General features: G+C 34.9%; 1 protein-coding gene across 1 annotated transcript; it reads left to right on the top strand.

The window, feature by feature from the left end:
• The first annotated feature begins 870 nt into the window (after positions 1-870).
• On the top strand, positions 871-2,713 carry LOC127106428 (NAC transcription factor 25). Its single transcript, XM_051043720.1, has 3 exons — positions 871-1,275; positions 1,392-1,741; positions 1,965-2,713. The coding sequence occupies exons 1-3, from the start codon at positions 1,092-1,094 to the stop codon at positions 2,511-2,513; spliced, it is 1,083 nt and encodes a 360-aa protein (XP_050899677.1). The 5' UTR covers positions 871-1,091; the 3' UTR covers positions 2,514-2,713.
• The last annotated feature ends 17,047 nt before the right edge of the window (positions 2,714-19,760 follow it).

Below are 19,760 nucleotides of genomic sequence, written 5' to 3'. Positions count from 1 at the left end.
ATGCATGTAAAATGTAGGAGCATGTTCACTGCAACTGGCGCATGCATGTAAAAAAATAAAGGAGTAGTCACATGCACGCGCCATTGCATGTAGCGAATTAGCATGCATACGTCACTCACAGTGACGTCTGAGTACAACTTGATCAATGCATGCGTCATAGCAAATGACACATTGTTTTTTTTTTGAAAAGTGGTTATATTGGTAAATAGTTTGAAATTGTGGTTATTTTCATATTATTCTTGAAAAAATGGTTATTTAAAAAAAATCTTAGAGGATATTTCAGATATACATCTTCGGATACACCCACATAATTTATATATATATATATATATATATATATATATATATATATATATATATATATATATATATATAGATGCATCTCCGAATCATATTTTTTCAAAATTGAATGGCTCTCGAAATAACATATTTTTGATGTGATATTGGGACATTCAAAGATACATAAAAGATTAATTTTAAATTTTCAAGAGGGGGCGATGCACCACTAAAAGTGGAATGAACATACTCTTATTTTAATCCAATCAGAATTCAAAATGAGCTTGACTCAAATTATAGTTTTAATATACTTAAAAAGAACATTGCTTTTTTATTTTGTTTATATACATTGCTTTTTCTTTTTTCTTATTCATGAAAATAGAGTTCGATTTTTGAATTCCGAGTCCCAGAAAGTAATCCAACTTTGTACAAATAAATGAATATTTGGTTGCGGTTGATTAATTTCAAATTTCCGCAGTTTCGATGAAATGACGACAAATATTACAATGCACATACACACGTGCCATGGATGTGTGGTATGTGACTATGTGTGATCTCAAGAGGTGGTGGCTTGTTTTATTTACATAACAAAAGCATGACATCCAAACTCCCCCAACCCAACCTTGCTTTCCCACAAAACCTGCCTTCCATCCTCATTATCGTTTCATGGTCCCCACTCACACCTGTCGCATTATCTCTTCCTTGTTTTTCCATCTCTTACAAAACCATCCTCATCCCTTCCACTTTTTTCACCTCTCAGCTCAAAACTCATGCATGAGATGAGACATAGCATCATTTTCATTTGATCATCAATCATGGACAGTACAGATTCATCTTCATGCTCTCACCACCCTCACCTCCCACCAGGCTTTCGCTTCCACCCTACCGATGAAGAGCTCGTCGTTCATTACCTCAAGAGAAAAGCTGCTTCTGCACCTCTTCCTGTAGCCATAATAGCAGAGATTGATCTCTACAAATTCGACCCATGGGAGCTACCAAGTGAGAAACTTTTTCGCAACCCTTTTCATCTTTTCATCCATTTACACAAACCCATTTCCTAATTCTTAATTCTGTTACTTGTTTTGCATGTGAAATTTTCTCTGTTTTTTTTTTAGGTAAAGCAACTTTTGGGGAACAAGAGTGGTACTTTTTCAGTCCAAGAGATAGAAAATACCCAAATGGGGCAAGGCCTAATAGGGCTGCTACATCTGGGTATTGGAAAGCTACTGGAACTGATAAGCCTATATTAACATGTGATGGACATGTGAAAGTTGGAGTAAAGAAAGCACTTGTTTTTTATGGAGGAAAGCCACCAAAAGGAGTTAAAACTAATTGGATTATGCATGAATATAGGTTGATTACTGATCACAATAACAATAATAGTTCTTATAATGCAGCATCAAAAACTCCTTCTCTGGTTGGGGTTGATCATCCTCCAAGCAATAATAAGAAGAATTCTCTCAGGGTATGCATAGTTTTTTTTTATTTTATTTTATGACTGCTACTAAAATGTACATTTTAGTGACGTATAAAAAATCGAAGGAATAATAATTCCTTCGATTTTTTACCGTCACTAAAATGTAAATGTAGAGGGATTAATCAATAATTCTATACAGTAATTTCCCTTAAAAAAAATCATATGCATGCTCATTAAATATATATGTTCTTTTATTGTATTGGTTTTGTAGCTTGATGATTGGGTTTTGTGTCGAATATACAAGAAAAACAACAGTAGCACTATGCCAAGGCCACCTCTAATGGATCAATATGATAAAGACCTTTCAATGGAACAAACATATAACATGCAACATAACTCTAAGCCTCCATCTTCAAGAAGCACAAGTTATGGACTTGAAAATGATGACAATTTCTTTGATGGAATTTTAGCATCTGAACATCATCATCATCATCATCAGGGAATGCAAAATTGTGACATGAACTCAAAGGGTGATGATAATAATAATAACAATAATAGTGATACGTTCCCTATGAAACGTGCACTAAATGGATCATCATCACAGTTTTGGAATGAAACAGGTTCACCAGGGTCATCTTCTTCAAGCAAGCGATTCCATGGAGATCTTAATAGTGGAATAAGCAGTAATGCTGAGGAAAATAATTCTTTTGTTTCTTTGCTTAGCCAGCTTCCACCAAATGCAACGTTTCATCAAAACTCTATTCTTGGAGATGGTGTAATGAGGCAACAATTTCAACTTCCAGACATAAATTGGAATTAATTTAAGTATAGGCTTATAGCATGGTTAATTTGGTTTAGTATGTTAATTAATAATTGATGCATTCTAATCTTACTATTTTTACATTTTTTACTTTTGATGTAATCATTGATATATACAGAAAGGAAAAAGAAGCCTATATGTATTAGAGAAAATTTATCTTTTTATATTAATTAAAGATAGAGTAAAAAAATTTATATTAATTTTATTTGTAAAAATTTAATTTATTTATACTATCTGTTATTATAAAAAAAAGGGAGGTAAGATGATAACAATACATAAAATTCTTAAGGAATACGTGATTTTAATGTTTGTCTTTTCTGAAATTAAAATTTTGTCTTAAGCTACCAAATTTGATGGACTGGACATTGAAGAAAATGTAAGAGAAACGTATAGGTTTAGTATTAATTTGTTTGGTAGAGCTTTTCAAATTAAATTAGGATTTAAAAAGAGACATGTATGTTTAGTTTCATACGTTAATGTATACTAGTTATTATCAAAACTTGGGTGGATTTGAAGGAGCTTTAAAGTGAATGAGTTTTTTTTTCTCCGGCTATTGGTAATGGTTATCGTAAATGGTGGTGGTTTACTTTGTTTGGAATGGGTTGCGTGTTAATGTGTATGCGAAGTGCTCCTTATATATGAGGACTCATTTAGTCTAACGTAAGAATTTGAGGTGGGTCTCAGCTGTCTGGGTTTCTGGAACACCTTGAGTTCCGTCTATTTATTAAGGCATCACTTTCAGGGATTTGAGTTAGGTCTCAGGGTTTGTGGAACACCCTGAGTTCCATTTGTTTATTAAGGCTATGGGTTTGGTGGATATACCACTGTTGGATAGGAGGTTTACGTGGTATCACTTTAATGGTGTGACTATGAGAAGGATGAATCGGATCTTGTTTTGCGAGGCGTGGGAGGAAGATTGGGGTCAAGGAAGTTTGTGGGCACTCCCTAAGGATGCATTTGACTATTGTTTGATTGTGCTTAAGCACTCCTCTCAATTTTGGGGGCCTAAGCTCTATCGTTTCAACAATTTTTGGTTGGGTAATACAACCTTTGGGGAGGTTGTCCGAGATATCTAGGGACCTATTTCAGATGTTGGGTGGATGGTGGTTTCTCTTAGAACAAAGCTGAAAGTCCTGAAAGCTTCTCCTAAGGTTTGAAATAGAGAGGTGTTCGGTAACATGGACTTCAAAATTAAATCTTGTAGGGAGAAGCTTGAGGCTTCAGAGCTTAAGGCTGAGATTGATGAGTTATCCCAAGATCCAGGTTGTTAGTAACTCAAGAGCTTGGGAAGTTCCTTCAGTGTCGCGATTCTTAATTGATTCAAAGTTTGAGGACCATCTAGCTTAGTGAAGGAGATGCTAATGTGAAGTTTTCTTTCATGTATGTGTGAAGTAAAAGAGTAGGAGAAATAGTCTTTTGGCTCTTCTAGTGGGGGATCAATGGCTTGAGAAAGTGGACGAGATTAGAGCCCAAACCTCCAAGTTTTCGAGGAGGATTTCTCTAATAGGTTTGAGTCTATGCCCACTCTTAATGGTGTTTCTTTCCATTGTCTTTCGTTAGTCAATGCAGAGTCTTTTTCTACTAGGTTTGTCCCTTTGGAAGTAGATGTGGTGGTTGCAGGGATGGATGGGTGTAAGAGCTCAAGCCTCAATAGTTTCAACTTCTCGTTCTAAAAGAGGTTTTTAGGGCTTCATTAAGGAGGAAGTGTATGTGATGTTTGATGAGTTTTTTGAGAATGGGGTTCTTCCGAGGAGCTTGACATATTTTTTGTGGCTTTAATCCTAAAAGTTGACTCTTTGGTGGAGTTGGGGGATTTTAGGCCTATCTCCTTCCTTGGATCTTTTTATAATTTGGTTGCTAAAATGTTAGCTTCTAGGTTATCAAGGGTGATGGATAGACTTATCGGTCTCGAGCAGTCCGTTAGAGGTAAGAAGTTGATTGATGGGGGTAATGGATTTGAATGAAGTTATTGATCAAGCTAGGATCTCTAAGAAGGATTATTTGATTTTCGAAGTGGATTTTGATAAGACCTACGATTCTGTTAGGTTGTGAAAACGATGTCGGAATTACAAAGTATAATTGGTTTCTTTATCGATAAGAAATCCATAAGGATAGAAAAGAATAAAACAATAAGAACACAATGAAGTTGGTTATAAACTGTTATTCTTTACTTTCTCTTTGAAACAAAATTACATGTGTTACAGAATAGCAAATAACCTCTCTCATCCTAATTAGGATTTGTATTATGCAATGATGAGAGACTAGTATGCTATTTATAAGAAAACTAACACATTAAACTAATGGGCTTTTACACACACACACACACACACACACACACCCATTACACAAGCTAACTTAGAGACCAAGCTAACTTAAACAATTAAGCATAAAAACAAGCCTAATTCGACATGCTAACAATCCTAGCATAGTTCGACTACAACATGTGAACAGACTTTGACGACATGCTAATGATCCTGTCGTATTGTCGAACCAAGAAGCTACCTTTCACCAAACTAGAGTTCGATCCAATATCTCACAAATCTCCACCTTGGAAAACACTTTATAACATCAAGGAAACAAACTAGATTTTTTCATGCATCTTTATTAAATACATATAGTGGAAAAACTTGCAACTTGGCAATGTCTTGGTTATTATGATCTGTCGAAGAGACTTCATTGGAAATCCACTTACAGTTGACTAACCTGGCTCCAACAGGTTTCTTGATCAGTTCCCAAGTGTGGTTATCATGAAGAGACTTCATCTCATCATCCATGGCCTTCAGCCATCCAGTCTTATTTCGACTCCTCAAAACTTCCTTATAGTCTATAGGTTCTTCATCTAGAACCTCGCTTGCAGAGATTAAGGCATAAGCTATGAAATCTGCATACCCAAGTCTTTGAGGTGGCTTGATAACTTTTCTCGGCCTATCTCTTGCCAAGAGGTAGTCATCGATAGTTTCCTCAACTTCCTCAGTATCTTCAGCATTTTGTGCTTCTTCTTTTATTTGATCTAGGATACACAATTCAACATCGACATGCTCCACCTCAACAAGAATCTTTTCATGTTCTAGCTCTTCTTCAAGTATCTGTGAACTTTGACTAACGTCATCAGTTTTCTTGAAAGCCATCTCAGGTTCATTGAAAACTACATCTCGATTGGTGATACACCTCTTGTGACCTGGCTTTAGGCACCATAGCCTATAAGCTTTGACTCCTTTAGAGTATCCCATGAACATGCATCTTAGAGCTCTAGCTTCTACTTTGTCATGCCTAATATGAGCATAGGCTATGAAGCCAAATACTCTAAGTTTGTCGAGATCTCGTGGATGTCCCGGCCAAATTTCTTCAGATGTCTTCATATCTAACACAGTCTAATGACATATGTTTATCAAATATGTTGTTGTTGAAACAGCCTCTGCCCAAATAACCTTATTTAACCCAAAACTAGTCAACATGCATCTAACTATTTATAAAATATTGCCTTAAGAGGCGGAAAGGATCTTTGCCACGAAGTCCACCATAAAATATTACTGTAATAGGAGGCAAGGATCTTTGCCAAGAAGTGCAAAATACAAAATATTGCCCTAAGAGGCGGAAATGATCTTCTCCATGAATTCCAACATACAAAATTATGATATAAGAGGTGGCAAGGATCTTCGCCATGAATTTCATCATAAAACATTTCCTTAAGAGGTCGCAAGCTTCGCCATGAAGTCCAACATACAAAATATTGCATTACGAGGAGGGAATGATCTTTGCAATGAAGTCCATCATACAAAATATTGCCTTAAGGTGCGGAAAATATCTTCGCCATGAAGTCCAACTTAAAATATTGCCTCAAAAGATGAAAACGATATTCGCCATGGAGTCTAGCATACAAAATATTACCCTAAAAGGTGGCAAGGATCTTCGCCATGAATTCTAGCATAAAATATTTCCTTAAGAGGCGACAAAGATTTTTGTCATAAATTCCAAAGTACAAAATATTTCCCTAAGAAGCGGAAAAGATCTTCTCCATGAAGTCCACCATATAAAATTTGGCCATAAGAGGCGACAAGGATCTTCGCCATGAATTCCAACATAAAATATTGCCTTATGAAGCGACAAGGATCTTCACCATGAAGTCCAACATAAAAATATAAGAAAATGTTCTTGCTGATCATAAACATTCAAGGAATTGTCCATAGGTATATGATAATGGCTCTTAAGAAATTACAACAATCTTATTGTAATAGTATTTAAGATGGAGAGGATTTCAAGTTCGGGGTAGGAGTTATCCATCCAGTTCCTGCGAATTGTACCCTCCATGGGGCAACTTTAGAATATACGATATGGTCCCTCCAAGTTGGTTGTAGCTTTCCATGATGTGTATGAAAAACCACTTGTTTTAAGACCAAGGTGCCTTCTTGTATCTCCCTCGGCATGAACTTGAAGTTGTAACTCTTGGAGGCTCTATGCTTTGAGGAAAATTCTCGAATATGGGTGACTTCTCTTAATTCATCGACCAAGTCGGAAACACATTCTAATCCTGCTTGTTTACCTCTTTATCAAATTGGGAGTGCCACGACGAGGGAAAATGAATCTCTACGGGTAGAATAGCAATTTCTCCATACACCATGGTGAATGGAGTTTCCTTAGTGGTAGAGTGATGGATGGTGTGATATGACCATAATATCTCATAGAGCAGTTCCACCCTTAAGCCTTTGACATCGTCAAGCTTATTTTTGAGTCCCTTCAAAATTACCTTGTTGTCTGATTCAGCCTGCCCATTGGCCTATGGGTGTACGAAAGATACTAACTTTGTTTGTACTTTTAAATCTCAAAAAAAGTCGATGACCATAGCTCTGGAGAACTAGGTTCCGTTATTAGAGATGATGGCTCCGAGGAGCCCAAACATGCACATAATTTTCTACCAATAAAAACTGTGAACTCTTTCAGCTATGATTTTGGTGATAACTTCCGCCTCTATCCATTTTGAGAAGTTGTCCACTCCTACTATCAATTATTTTAACTGGCTTGGCTCTAGGGGGAACATACCTAATATGTTTACCCCCACTGGTAGAAAGCCCATGGTGACGTCATTGACTAAAAAAGTTCGGTTGAGGCGTGATGTAGGTCAGTATGCCTCTTACACTATTCACATTTCTTGATGAAAGTTATGTTATCTTTCATCAGGGTAGGCTAGTAGTATCTCACTTGTCGCAGCGTGAAAAAAGATCACGAGCATTCGCACGCTTGAGATGATAACAAAGTCGCCACTGAACTTTTTATTTATTCTAAAAGGAAATGGAAAATATTAATAAAACCCTTAAAATAAAAAGAAAATGGTCATCGCAATCAAGTTCGGGTTCGAGAGTCGGTTATGTGAGGGGAAGGTATTAACATTCCTCGCATCCGTTGTACTCAACGGGAACCATTTATAAATATTTGCGAATAAAATGTTAGCTTTTGTTTATTTGTTTTCTTCCAGTTATTAAAAGTGTTTAAAAGGAAAATAAAAGGGTCGCAAAAGAAATATTTTATTAGGGTGCTTGACAAGATTGTGGTTCTTGCTCCTATTTATCCTTAGGTGCGATGAGAAATTCAAAGTTACGTGGTTATGGGAAAAACAAAAGATATTTTTGGGTTTTTTATTATAGTTTTTGACGAGACATTGAATCTGTCTCCTACGTATCCCGAGGTGCAATAAGGAACTCAAAATTACGTAGTTCTTGGTAGAAAATCACATACGTGTTAGTTGATTTTAGTGAATGAATGTTTTAGATCGCATTCTAGCGGTTAAACGTTGCTTGTATGCTCAAAATTTGAGGCTTAATCATTTGTTTGTATCGTGGTAGAACAGGCTAAACATTGTTCATTTGTTAAAAGGTTTTTGATTGCGCGGAGGCAACAAAAAGATAGTTTGATATGTTGAATTGTTTTTAGGAGGATGGCGAACGCTCGGTAAGACTAAGATGTGTGTTCTGGGACCGATTATTCGAGGTTTCAAAGGAGTGTGCATCCCAATGTCCTTTTTTCATCTTAATTTTATTAAGTGTTTGACGAGTGAAAAATACCCGATAAAACCGTTACGTGTGCCTCAGAGCCGATTATTCAAGGTTTCAAAAGAGTGTGCACCCCAAGATTCTTTTTCTTCTGATTTTATTAAGAAAAAGATTTTGGTGAAGCGCTTAAGTTTTGAAAGAGTTTGTTGGCGATCAAGCATTTTGGTTTGCGTTTGTTCGGAATCTCTCAAAAGGGTTTGAGTTAATGGCGAAAAGTGATGAATTTTTGAAAGCCAATTGATTTTGATCAAAGTTTTTTCTTTTTTCTGAAATATTGTTTTTTATTTATAAATTAATCATTTAATTAATATAAATAATATAATAAAATAAAAATATAAAAAGGAGAGGGGTGAGTTTGTTTATAAGAGTGATATGCAAAAGAAAAAAAAGAGAGAATGGGCCAAAAGCCCACTATCCAAACATAACAAAAAAACAATATGAAATAATTAAAAAAAAAAGAGGAAAGAGATAGCAAATGACAAGAGGAGGGGTGGTGGTGATAGAAAGGCCCAAAAGGATGCCCAAAGTGCACCTGATCCACCAGGGCTGAGGGAGTCAAAGATTGACTCAACGTCGTTCGTTGGATACGAATACCACATGATAAAAGGGTAATGACTGATGCTGTGTGGTCGTTGTGATGGGGTGCCCACGTGGGACCCTGGTCAAGGTGATTAGTAGCATAGTATATGGCCTAGAGTATGTTCTCACACCTCAGAATTCTCTCTCTATATAACGCTCATAAACCCAAATCGACAACCTTTTCCATCTTTTTAAAAATTTAACACGGTGGCCAAATGATGAACAAGGAAGTTTGGAAATTATTTTCAAATTCCATTTATTTTCAAATTGTTTTAATTCATTTAAAGTGTGAAGGATGTATGATGTAAGGTTGACGTGGATGTATGTGGTAATACTTGGATTTATGGATACACTCTACTTGTAATACATGTAACAAAACAATCAATGGAAATCACTTGTTCTTTTTTTTTTCAATATTGCTTCAAGTTTATTTTAAAAAAATTCTATTTCAAATGTATTTTCATGTTGCTTAATGGATTTGTGAATGAGATGTAGGATATTATGCATGGTTAGATGTACAATGGTTATGGTTGTTGTATGGAACATGTAATTCCACTTGAACTCAATGCAATGGATCAATTAAAATTCATGTTTGTTTCAATGCTATTTTGTTTCTATATTTATTTTGATTTCAAACCAATTGTTTTTGACCAATGTAATATGTGTATGAATGGAAAATGATATGGATGATGATGAATGATGTCACCAATTTCAATTTGCTACAAGCTATCTACTTTTAATTTGAAATTAATTTTTCATGAGGGTGTTGGTGAACGGTGATGCCAATTTCAATTGATGATGATTAATGGAAATGGTATTTCTTATTGATTAATATATATTCTCTCTGTTTTTTTTTATTATAAGTAGTTTTTAATTTTTCAATAATTATAGTATAAAAAAGAGGAATTATAAAGAATTTTACAAAATTGTTCTTGGAAAGATAAATTAAAATAATTGAAAAGAGAAAATAATAAATATTTAAAGATATAATAGGAAAAATAAAATTAATAATTCATTCATATTATAAAACGATTTATATTATGGTGCACATTTTTTTTTTGCAAAGTAATCCTTGAAATGAGGTAATTTAAAAGCAATGTTTTATCCTGCATCAGAAAACTCTAGCTTTTATTAGCTTGAACAATGACCTAAATACTTGAATGAAAATTTTAAATTGAATGATGATGCAAAGCAAGCATAATGGACAATACCATGTAAATGTGAATGAAGATGGAATATCTAAGTTTACTCAAAAATATCTTGAAGTGATCAAATTACAAAAAAATATGCAATGTAATGAATGAATTTGGCTTTAACCTTTAACTTGACCTAGGCTTTATTAAAAATGTTCTTGAAGTGATCAAATTACAAAAAAACATGCAACGCAATGAATGAATTTGGCTTTAACCTTTAACTTGACACAGGCTTTATTAAAAATGCAATAGATGTAATGTTAGATAAATTAAAAAGATCAGATGGGATAAAATTAGGGTATGACAACTGCTCCTATTTAATTGTCTTGAATATGAGAGTATGAATAACAACAATTTTCATATCTTTAAGATGGAAGACAATAAAATACGAAAAAACTCAAATTTTGTCTTAAAAAGTGATGAAATATAGTGAGATTAGAAAAACAAATGAATTGGGATAGGATACCAGATCGCTGTCAACTCGGGGGTTGATACCTATATCAAATGAACAATGATCGGTGTCAACTCGGAGGCTGATAAAAACATCATCAACTCGAGGATTGGAAATTATAAAGACAGAAACATCATCAGCTCAGGAGTTGAAAAACATCATCAACTCAAGGGTTGAATAAAAATGATAAGATTGTCATCGACTCAGGGGTTTGAATGAAAAAGACAAGATGTCAACAACTCGAGGGTTGAAAAATGTAAAGACAAAATGTCAACAACTTGGGGGTTGGAAAATGTAAAAACAAAATATCAACAACTCAGGGGTTGGAAAATGTAAAGACAAGATATCAAGAACTCAGAGATTGGAAAATGTAATAGCAACAAGTTGGGAAAAAAATTAACTCGGCGGTTGGATAAAAATGACAAGATTATCGTCAACTCGGGGCGTTGAATAACATAAAGATAAAATCATTGTCAACTCGGGGGTTGTGACTTAAAACATGGAAATACAATCAACATCAATTCGGGGGTTGAAAAACATAAAGATAAAATTAGCATGGTCAGATCGACATGGTCAACTCGGGGGTTGGTACTCAGATCAAAATAAAGAAAAGACCGTCATGGTCATCTCGGGGGTTGATACTCAGATAAAAAATATAAAGATAAAATTGTTATCACCAACTCGGGGGTTGGATAGAAATCATCAACTCGGGGGTTGAAAATATAAAGATAGATATCAACTCGGTCGTTGAGAACATACTGTGACAGCGCAAAAAATGACCACGAGCGCTCGCATGCTTGAGATAATAGAGTCGCCACCAAACTTTATTTATTTTAAAAAGGAAAGGGAAAATAACGATAAAACCCTTAAAAGAAAAAGAAAATGGTTTTCGCAATCAAATTTGGGGTTAGGAGTCGATTACGCAAAAGGGGGGAGGGGTATTAACACTCCTCACGATGTTGTACTAAACGGGAACCTTTTAGTTACATTTGCGATTGAGATGTTATATTATGTTATTTGTTTTGTTCGAGTGGTAAAAGATGTAAAAAGAAAAGAAAAGGGGGCGTAAAAAGATTTTTTTATTAACGTGCCTAACAAGATTGCGGGTCTTGCTCCTATGTATCTTCGTGTACGATGGAGAAGTCAAGACTATGTAGTTCTGGGAAGAAAATGTTTGTTTGTTGGTCGATTTTAGCGAAAGATACTTAGTCTCATTTTAGCGCAAAACATTATTTGCTACGTAAAACATGGAGAAGTGAACATTGACATCGCATCGAAAATGCGAAAACAAAAGTAACAACAACCATACAACACCAAAATCGATTAAGAAAGAAAAACTGAAAACCAACCGGCGAAATGCGTAAACGTTGAGTTGTTGTTGAGTTAGAAACGGTGGAGCTCTTGATGTTTGAGTCGAAGTCGCCGTTACTACTATGATGATTGTTTGTTAGTTGAGCTGAGTTGCGAAATGGTTGAGTCTATGGTCGTGCAAGGCGGTTTCATGTAGTTGGAGGTTTATTCACGGTTTTGTTTATGAGTTGGCCGTGAAAGGCTGTAGAGGAATATGTGGCAGCCGTAGCTGAGTTTGGACGGTCGGTGTGAAGATGTTGATGTTCGGTCTTACTAATAGAAGAAGAATGAACAACGAAATGGTGGGTTTTTTTACTTGTGTGAGAGGGATAACGTGAGGGAGTATATGGTTGTGTGTAGATTGAAAGAGTTATGTTCATGAACAGTGCCAGCAAAAGTTTCATGTATTTTCAAATGTATTTTCATGTTGCTTAATGGATTTGTGAATGAGATGTAGGATATTATGCATGGTTAGATGTACAATGGTTATGGTTGTTGTATGGAACATGTAATTCCACTTGAACTCAATGCAATGGATCAATTGAAATTCATGTTTGTTTCAATGCTATTTTGTTTCTATATTTATATTGATTTCAAACCAATTTTTTTTGACCAATGTAATATGTGTATGAAAAATGATATGGATGATGATGAATGATGTCACCAAATTCAATTTGCTACAAGCTATCTACTTTTAATTTGAAATTAATTTTTCATGAGGATGTTGGTGAACGGTGATGCCAATTTCTATTGATGATGATTAATGGAAATGGTTTTTCTTATTGATTAATATATATTCTCTCCATTTTTTTATTTTTTTTATTTTTATTATAAGTAGTTTTTAACTTTTTAATAATTATAATATAAAAAAGAAGAATTATGAAGGATTTTACAAAATTGTTCTTGAAAAGATAAATTAGCATAATTGAAAAGAGAAAATAATAAATATTTAAAGATATAATAGGAAAAATAAGATTAATAATTCATTCATATTATAAAATGATTTATATTGTGGTGCACATTTTTTCTCTCCAAAGTAATCCTTGAAATGAGGTAACTTAAAAGCAATGTTTTATCATGCATCAGAAAACTCTAGCTTTTATTAGCTTGAACAATGACCTAAATACTTGAATGAAAATTTTAAATTGAATGATGACGCAAAGCAAGCATAATGGACAATACCATGGAAATGTGAATGAAGATGGAATATCTAAGTTTACTCAAAAATATCTTGAAGTGATCAAATTACAAAAAGACATGCAATGTAATGAATGAATTTGGCTTTAACCTTTAACTTGACCTAGGCTTTATTAAAAATGCTCTTGAAGTGATCAAATTACAAAAACACATGAAACACAATGAATGAATTTGGCTTTAACCTTTAACTTGACCTAGGCTTTATTAAAAATGCAATAGATGTAATGTAAGATAAATTAAAAAGATCAGATGGGATAAAATTAGGGTATGACATCTGCTCCTATTTAATTGTCTTGAATATGAGAGTATGAATAACAACAATTTTCATATCTTTAAGATGGAAGACAATAAAATACGAAAAAACTCAAATTTTGTCTTAAAAAGTGATGAAATATAGTGAGATTAGAAAAACAAATGATCTGGGATAGGATACTGGATCGCTGTCAACTCGGGGGTTGATGCCTATATCAAATGAACAATGATCGGTGTCAACTTCGGAGGCTGATAAAAACATCATCAACTCGAGGATTGGAAAATATAAATACAGAAACATCATCAGCTCAGGAGTTGAAAACCATCATCAACTCAGGGGTTGAATAAAAATGATAAGATTGTCATTGACTCAGGGGTTTGAATGAAAAAGACAAGATGTCAACAACTCGAGGGTTGAAAAATGTAAAGACAAAATGTCAAAAACTTGGGGATTGGAAAATGTAAAAACAAAATATCAACAACTCAGGGGTTGGAAAATGTAAAGACAAGATATCAAGAACTCAGAGATTGGAAAATGTAATAGCAACAAGTTGGAAAAAAATTTAACTCGGGGGTTGGATAAAAATGAAAAGATTGTCGTCAGCTTGGGGGGTTGAATAACATAAAGATAAAATCATCGTCAACTCGGGGGTTGTGACTTAAAAGATGGAAATACAATCAACATCAATTTGGGGGTTGAAAAACATAAAGATAAAATTAGCATGGTCAGATCGACATGGTCAACTCAAGGGTTGGTACTCAAATCAAAATAAAGAAAAGATCGTCATGGTCATCTCGGGGGTTGATACTCAGATAAAAAATATAAAGATAAAATTGTTATCACCAACTCGGGGGTTGGATAGAAATCATCAACTCGGGGGTTGAAAATATAAAGAAAGATAGAAACGGTGGAGCTCTTGATGTTTGAGTCGAAGTCGCCGTTACTGCTATGATGATTGTTTGTTAGTTGAGCTGAGTTGTGAAATGGTTGAGTCTATGGTCGTGCAAGGAGGTTCCATGTAGTTGGAGGTTTATTCACGGTTTTGTTTATGAGTTGGCTGTGAAAGGCTGTAGAGGAATATGTGGCAGCCGTAGCTGAGTTTGGACGGTCGGTGTGAAGATGTTGATGTTCGGTCTTACTAATAGAAGAAGAATGAACAACGACATGGTGGGTTTTTTCTTTCATTGCAAGGCCATAACTTTAACTTACATATTACTCAATCCATTCTTTTTAAATGTTATTTTTTGACTTTTTACAAATACCAAAAAAGTTAATCATTATTGTTACTTTTTAAATAATAATTATTCTTTTACCTATAATACCCATAATTATTTATTACATTCATTTTGACAAAAGTGCATTTGATACTCCCTTGAACTTTGCAAGTGACAATTAAAACAAAAACAAAAACTTATCAAGAAAGTAACACTTAAAAAAGAACGAAGAGAGTACTTTTCTAGGGTTTAATTTTAATTGAATACTAATAATACCCTCTAAATATCTTGGATGATAAAAATGAGTTAAAGACTAAATTGAAACAAAATTCACTCTTTTTTAATAAATTAAAATAAAAATCAAATTGATTATATACTTGTCTCTAATTCTTTTTTTAACATTTTGATAAAATAAAAAAAAGTATTTAAAATGAATAAAAATAGCGGCAAAAATGCGCGAAAAAATAAAATGAATGCATTAAAATAATCTACGCAAAATAAAGTTACGAAAAACAGTCAAGTAAAGATCAAATTTTCCAATAAAAAATGTCCGGTTGAAAAGGCTCAGACTGATCAACATGGGACCGCAAACGGAATCGAAAAAAATCAAACGAGCACATTGGGTTAAACTACACGTATCGTAGATCAATAAAATTGACAATTGAATGCTCGATCTTTAAATTTTTCGTCCGCTAATTTTATGCACATTTGAGAATCAATTCAACTAGTCTGTCTTTAAAACCGAAATTTTATTTTGGTAGACTTTTTAAGCATTATGCTGAAAGAAGTGCGTCCTATGATATCCAGATGATACAAATGTCTTGTGAATGCATTGATTTATCGATTTAGGGGAAAATTAAGGTGTGACAGTTGCCCCAATTTAAATATCTTCGACCAAAGAATATGAAGAATGTCATTCTTCATATGATCGCAGTGGGAGATAGTTAAATACTAAAGGACCCAAATTTTGCCCCTTGATGAAATGAAATGAAATGATATGATATGAATGATAATTTAAGGAGGTTATTTTTTGTCAGGGGTATAATGTGATATGAAATGAAATGTAATGAGAATCGTTGGAATGCTTTTATTGGTAAATGTAAATGCAAGATGGAGTCAATGGGGATAGAAAAGATCAACTAATCCAACCGCTTACGCTGGTGGGCTAGACGACAAGTGATGTATGTTCATTGAGAAAAATCATCTAAAGATGTCCTGTTGGGGAAGACTACTACTGAGGTTCCTTATGGAGGATTCAAAAGAAAATCACTAGGGAGTCTACTACCGAGACTCGCTGGGAGATACCTAATGTCAAGGTTTACATGGAAAAATCCTTCGGTCGAGGTTTATTGAGAAATCTACTGCAGAGATTTGCCAAGGAATCTATTGCCGAGATTATGTGGGGAGAAATATACCTTATGCCGAGATTAACTAGGGAATCCACTGCCGAGATTCAATTTGAGAGAAATACCTACTACCGAGGTTTAATTGGGAAATCTTCTGTCGAGATTAACCAGGGAATCTATTTCCGAGATTCTGTTGGGGGAAATATATCTTCTGCCGAGGTTTGTTGGGAAATCTACTGTCGAGACTTACTAGGGAATCTACTGCTGAGATTCACTAAGGATCATATACCTTTTGTCGAGGTTTGCTGAGAAATCTTCTATCAAGATTAACTAGGGAATCTACTTCCGAGATTCAATAATGAAAAAATACCTTCTGCCAAGGTTTAACTGTGAAATATATTGTCGAGATTAGCCAGGGAATCTACTGTCGAGATTCACTTTAATGAAATATACCTTCTGTTGAGGTTTAAATGGGTAACCTACTGCCGAGATTCACTAAGGAATCTAATGTCGAGATTCTGCTTAATAGCCTAGAGTAGTTGACTGTAGTAATAATGATTATCTTCATATATGGATAAAACAATGGTTCATGTTATGCTTATGATTGAATATGATTTGATGTGCATTGTGTTTGATGCATGAAATGCTATGGTTACTCGGTGTAGTGCTCCACACTTGTTGGTATACTACACATGCAATAATGCATGAAATGTAACGATTGATCAATGCATGCATGCGTGACAATTGGAATTGGACTTTGAGTGGTGCCAAACGAGGTTGGACTTTTATTTTTCATGTTTGTTGTACAAGGCTCAATGCTATGGGAATATGCCATATGAATGTGATGTTATCTATGGCATGCTGGTAGAGAAATACGACATGATTAATGCACGAAGATGATTTAGGTAATGAATTAAGGGTTTGCAATAATTCCCTTATGATGGATAATGGATGAAAGGGTTCCTTTGCAACAATGTTTCTTTGTTGAGGGAAAAGGTGATTTTATGGGAGGTGGTTCCAACATGATTTCCTGACAATCGTTTCAAACTCAACAGTTGTTTATACGTTGCAAGATTTCCGTTTGAGCCGCTTGAAAATATGGAGATGACTTGCCCTTTTGTAGCTCATCTTACCCCAGTTTTCTAGGTCTTTGAAGAAATTTAACTCGAAAGGAGCTTAGAAGCAATTTGCCAGGACCTTGAGGTGGCTTGCTAATGTTTGAATCTTCAAAGTGGTTTCCCCTGATTACCCAATTCTCGGGGTGGTTGGCTTCTGATTTACCGATCTTTAGAGAATTGGATTCACCGTGCTCCTTGTGGTGGCTTGCTCAGATTGACCAATTCTCAAAGTGATTTGCCCCTGAATGGACTTCTTTCATATGATCAAGTTCCTCAATTGACTCCACATTGCTGGAATTCCCTTGATGCTATATGTTGACTTGCATTTAAAAGTTTCTCATTCAAAAATGGTAATTTTAGTAAAATGCTCATGCAAATTTTGAAATCAAAGTTTATTGAAATTGTTTTGTGAAATATAGTGAACGAGTCAATGAGCCAAACACAATGTTGATCTAGTCATTCACAAAGTAAAAGATGATGTGGTCAATACAAATTATTAGCAAAGATCTTTTGAGTCAAGTTAATGCAACCTTGCTATAACATGCTTTCAGAATAAACTCTTCCTCAATTAGGTCTTTCAAGGGTTGTAATATGGTCTGGTTCACGATTTTCAAAATAAAAGGATATAAGGCTAAAAATTTAATTTTAACCTACCCCTTCTTCTTGATGATCTTAGATCCTACGTTTAGTTATTTCAGCATACGCATTCAACTTCCAAGAGGGTTTAAAGGTGAAAGTGTGAAGATAAAGGTTCAAGAACTAACAAGATTTTCTTGAAATGACAGTCACCTTATTTTGTTTTTTTGTCATGGATTTATAGTGACCTTTGATTCATAATATGATAGTTACCTAACCTTTTTTTTGAGGATTTGATGACCTCCTTTTTGCTTTTGATCCCTAATTTTGTCTGGACCGCTTCTTTGAAGCTTTCGGTCCACCGTGATGCTCAAATTTTTTGCTAAGTCGTCTTTTGTGGTGTTCGACTTAACGGGCTTTTTCTTTCTCTATTTTAAAAAAAGTTTGTGATTTCCATGTTATTGGTTATTAAGGAAAAACCACTACAAACCTTTGACTTTTACGACTTCTTTGACACTTCATGATGTGTACGAAAAAGAACATGTGGTTGAACCTCATATTAGAAGGTGTGTAGATGGACTGGTTCTCTTTGAAGATTTAATGCATAGTCAAAATATCAGAACAAAACCACCTTGCCCTGGTTAAGATTAAGTGTTTTTAATTCCGAAAGAAAACACCAACTTCTAGGCTCAAAGTGGTTGAGTAGAGATTAACTCCTTATCTCTTTGGTGTTTGGTGATTTGAACAATGCCTCACATCATTAATAAAGTTTTCTTTGAAAACATACCGCAACAATTTTAGGTATTTCGTTTTCATCATCCTCCCTCCAATATTTGCTTAAACAAAAGTTTGATAAATATAAAATGAATGGAAGAAATATATATTTTTTGTTTTTGATATAAATGGGAAATGAGTGAATACGGCCTGACTGATTCAGAAAAGGAATGATCACTTCATTAATATTACCATTAAAAGAAAACAATAATGCTTAAAAGCAAATAAGCGTTCAACATGGCGATAAATTATAAATGAAATGGTGAAGCAACCAAATGATTGCTAGTGTTGAGGACGACCTTCCTTGTCTGATACACTAGTTTTAGCAGTGCTTCCCGAAGTCTTTGCGTTCATCAGGGTAAGGGGTTGTTCACCATATTGTGACCATTTGCAAAAGTCAACTGCCCTTTTTCGATCATCTCTTTCACTTCTTCTTTGAAGAACTTACACTCCTCAATGGAGTGCCCCAATACTCCATCGTGAAACTCATATTGGATATATGGGTTATACCAAGGAGAAAATGGAAACATCATGGGTATAGTCTCTCTAGGAGTTATCGACGAGCTTTGGACAAATTGAGACCATAATTGACTGTACGTCATTGGGACTGGGTCATTTTGGCAAGTCCCTCATCCTTTCCGGTTTGGAGGTTTGTGTTGATTTTGACCCTGATTTTGATTGTTCAGATTTTGAGCTCAATGATTCTGATGTCTCCACTGATGCGAAATAAGAGTCTGCTGATTCAGTGGACCTTGGCACAGGTGCTGGTACTGAGGAGCGGGAGGTAGTGGTTGTTGGCCTGGACAACTGCTGCATACAAATGCTGATAATAAGGCACTAGAGACAGAGCTTATGGAGCTAAGCGAGTTTCCTTGATTGAATCAGTTTCATCCTTCTCTTCCTTTTGGGAATCACTAAGGGATTTAATCTCAATACTATGGCTACTCAAGGTGCATTCGATTCTTCTGCTTTTGAGGCCGTTTTCGATGCGTTCCCCTATTTCCACTAGGTCAGAAAAGTATGATAACACACTTCCTATCTTCCTTTCGAAGTATAGATTCTACAAGGTATCCATGAATAAGTTAACTAATTCTTTCTCTAAGAGTGGCGGTTGAACGTGAGCCACCAATTCTGTCCATCTTTGGGCATACC

The sequence above is a fragment of the Lathyrus oleraceus genome, chromosome 7 (assembly GCF_024323335.1).
Source record: "Lathyrus oleraceus cultivar Zhongwan6 chromosome 7, CAAS_Psat_ZW6_1.0, whole genome shotgun sequence".
Lineage (NCBI taxonomy): Eukaryota > Viridiplantae > Streptophyta > Magnoliopsida > Fabales > Fabaceae > Lathyrus > Lathyrus oleraceus.
The sequence above is the reverse complement of the archived record's forward strand: the minus strand, read 5'-3'. Positions and strand labels throughout refer to the sequence as shown.

Excerpts from the sequence above, each read along its gene's own strand:
- LOC127106428 (XM_051043720.1), top strand. The coding sequence starts at position 1,092 with ATGGACAGTACAGATTCATCTTCATGCTCTCACCACCCTCACCTCCCA. Across the intron at positions 1,276-1,391 it reads CGACCCATGGGAGCTACCAA|GTAAAGCAACTTTTGGGGAA; the intron begins GTGAGAAACTTT and ends TTTTTTTTTTAG. Across the intron at positions 1,742-1,964 it reads ATAAGAAGAATTCTCTCAGG|CTTGATGATTGGGTTTTGTG; the intron begins GTATGCATAGTT and ends TTGGTTTTGTAG.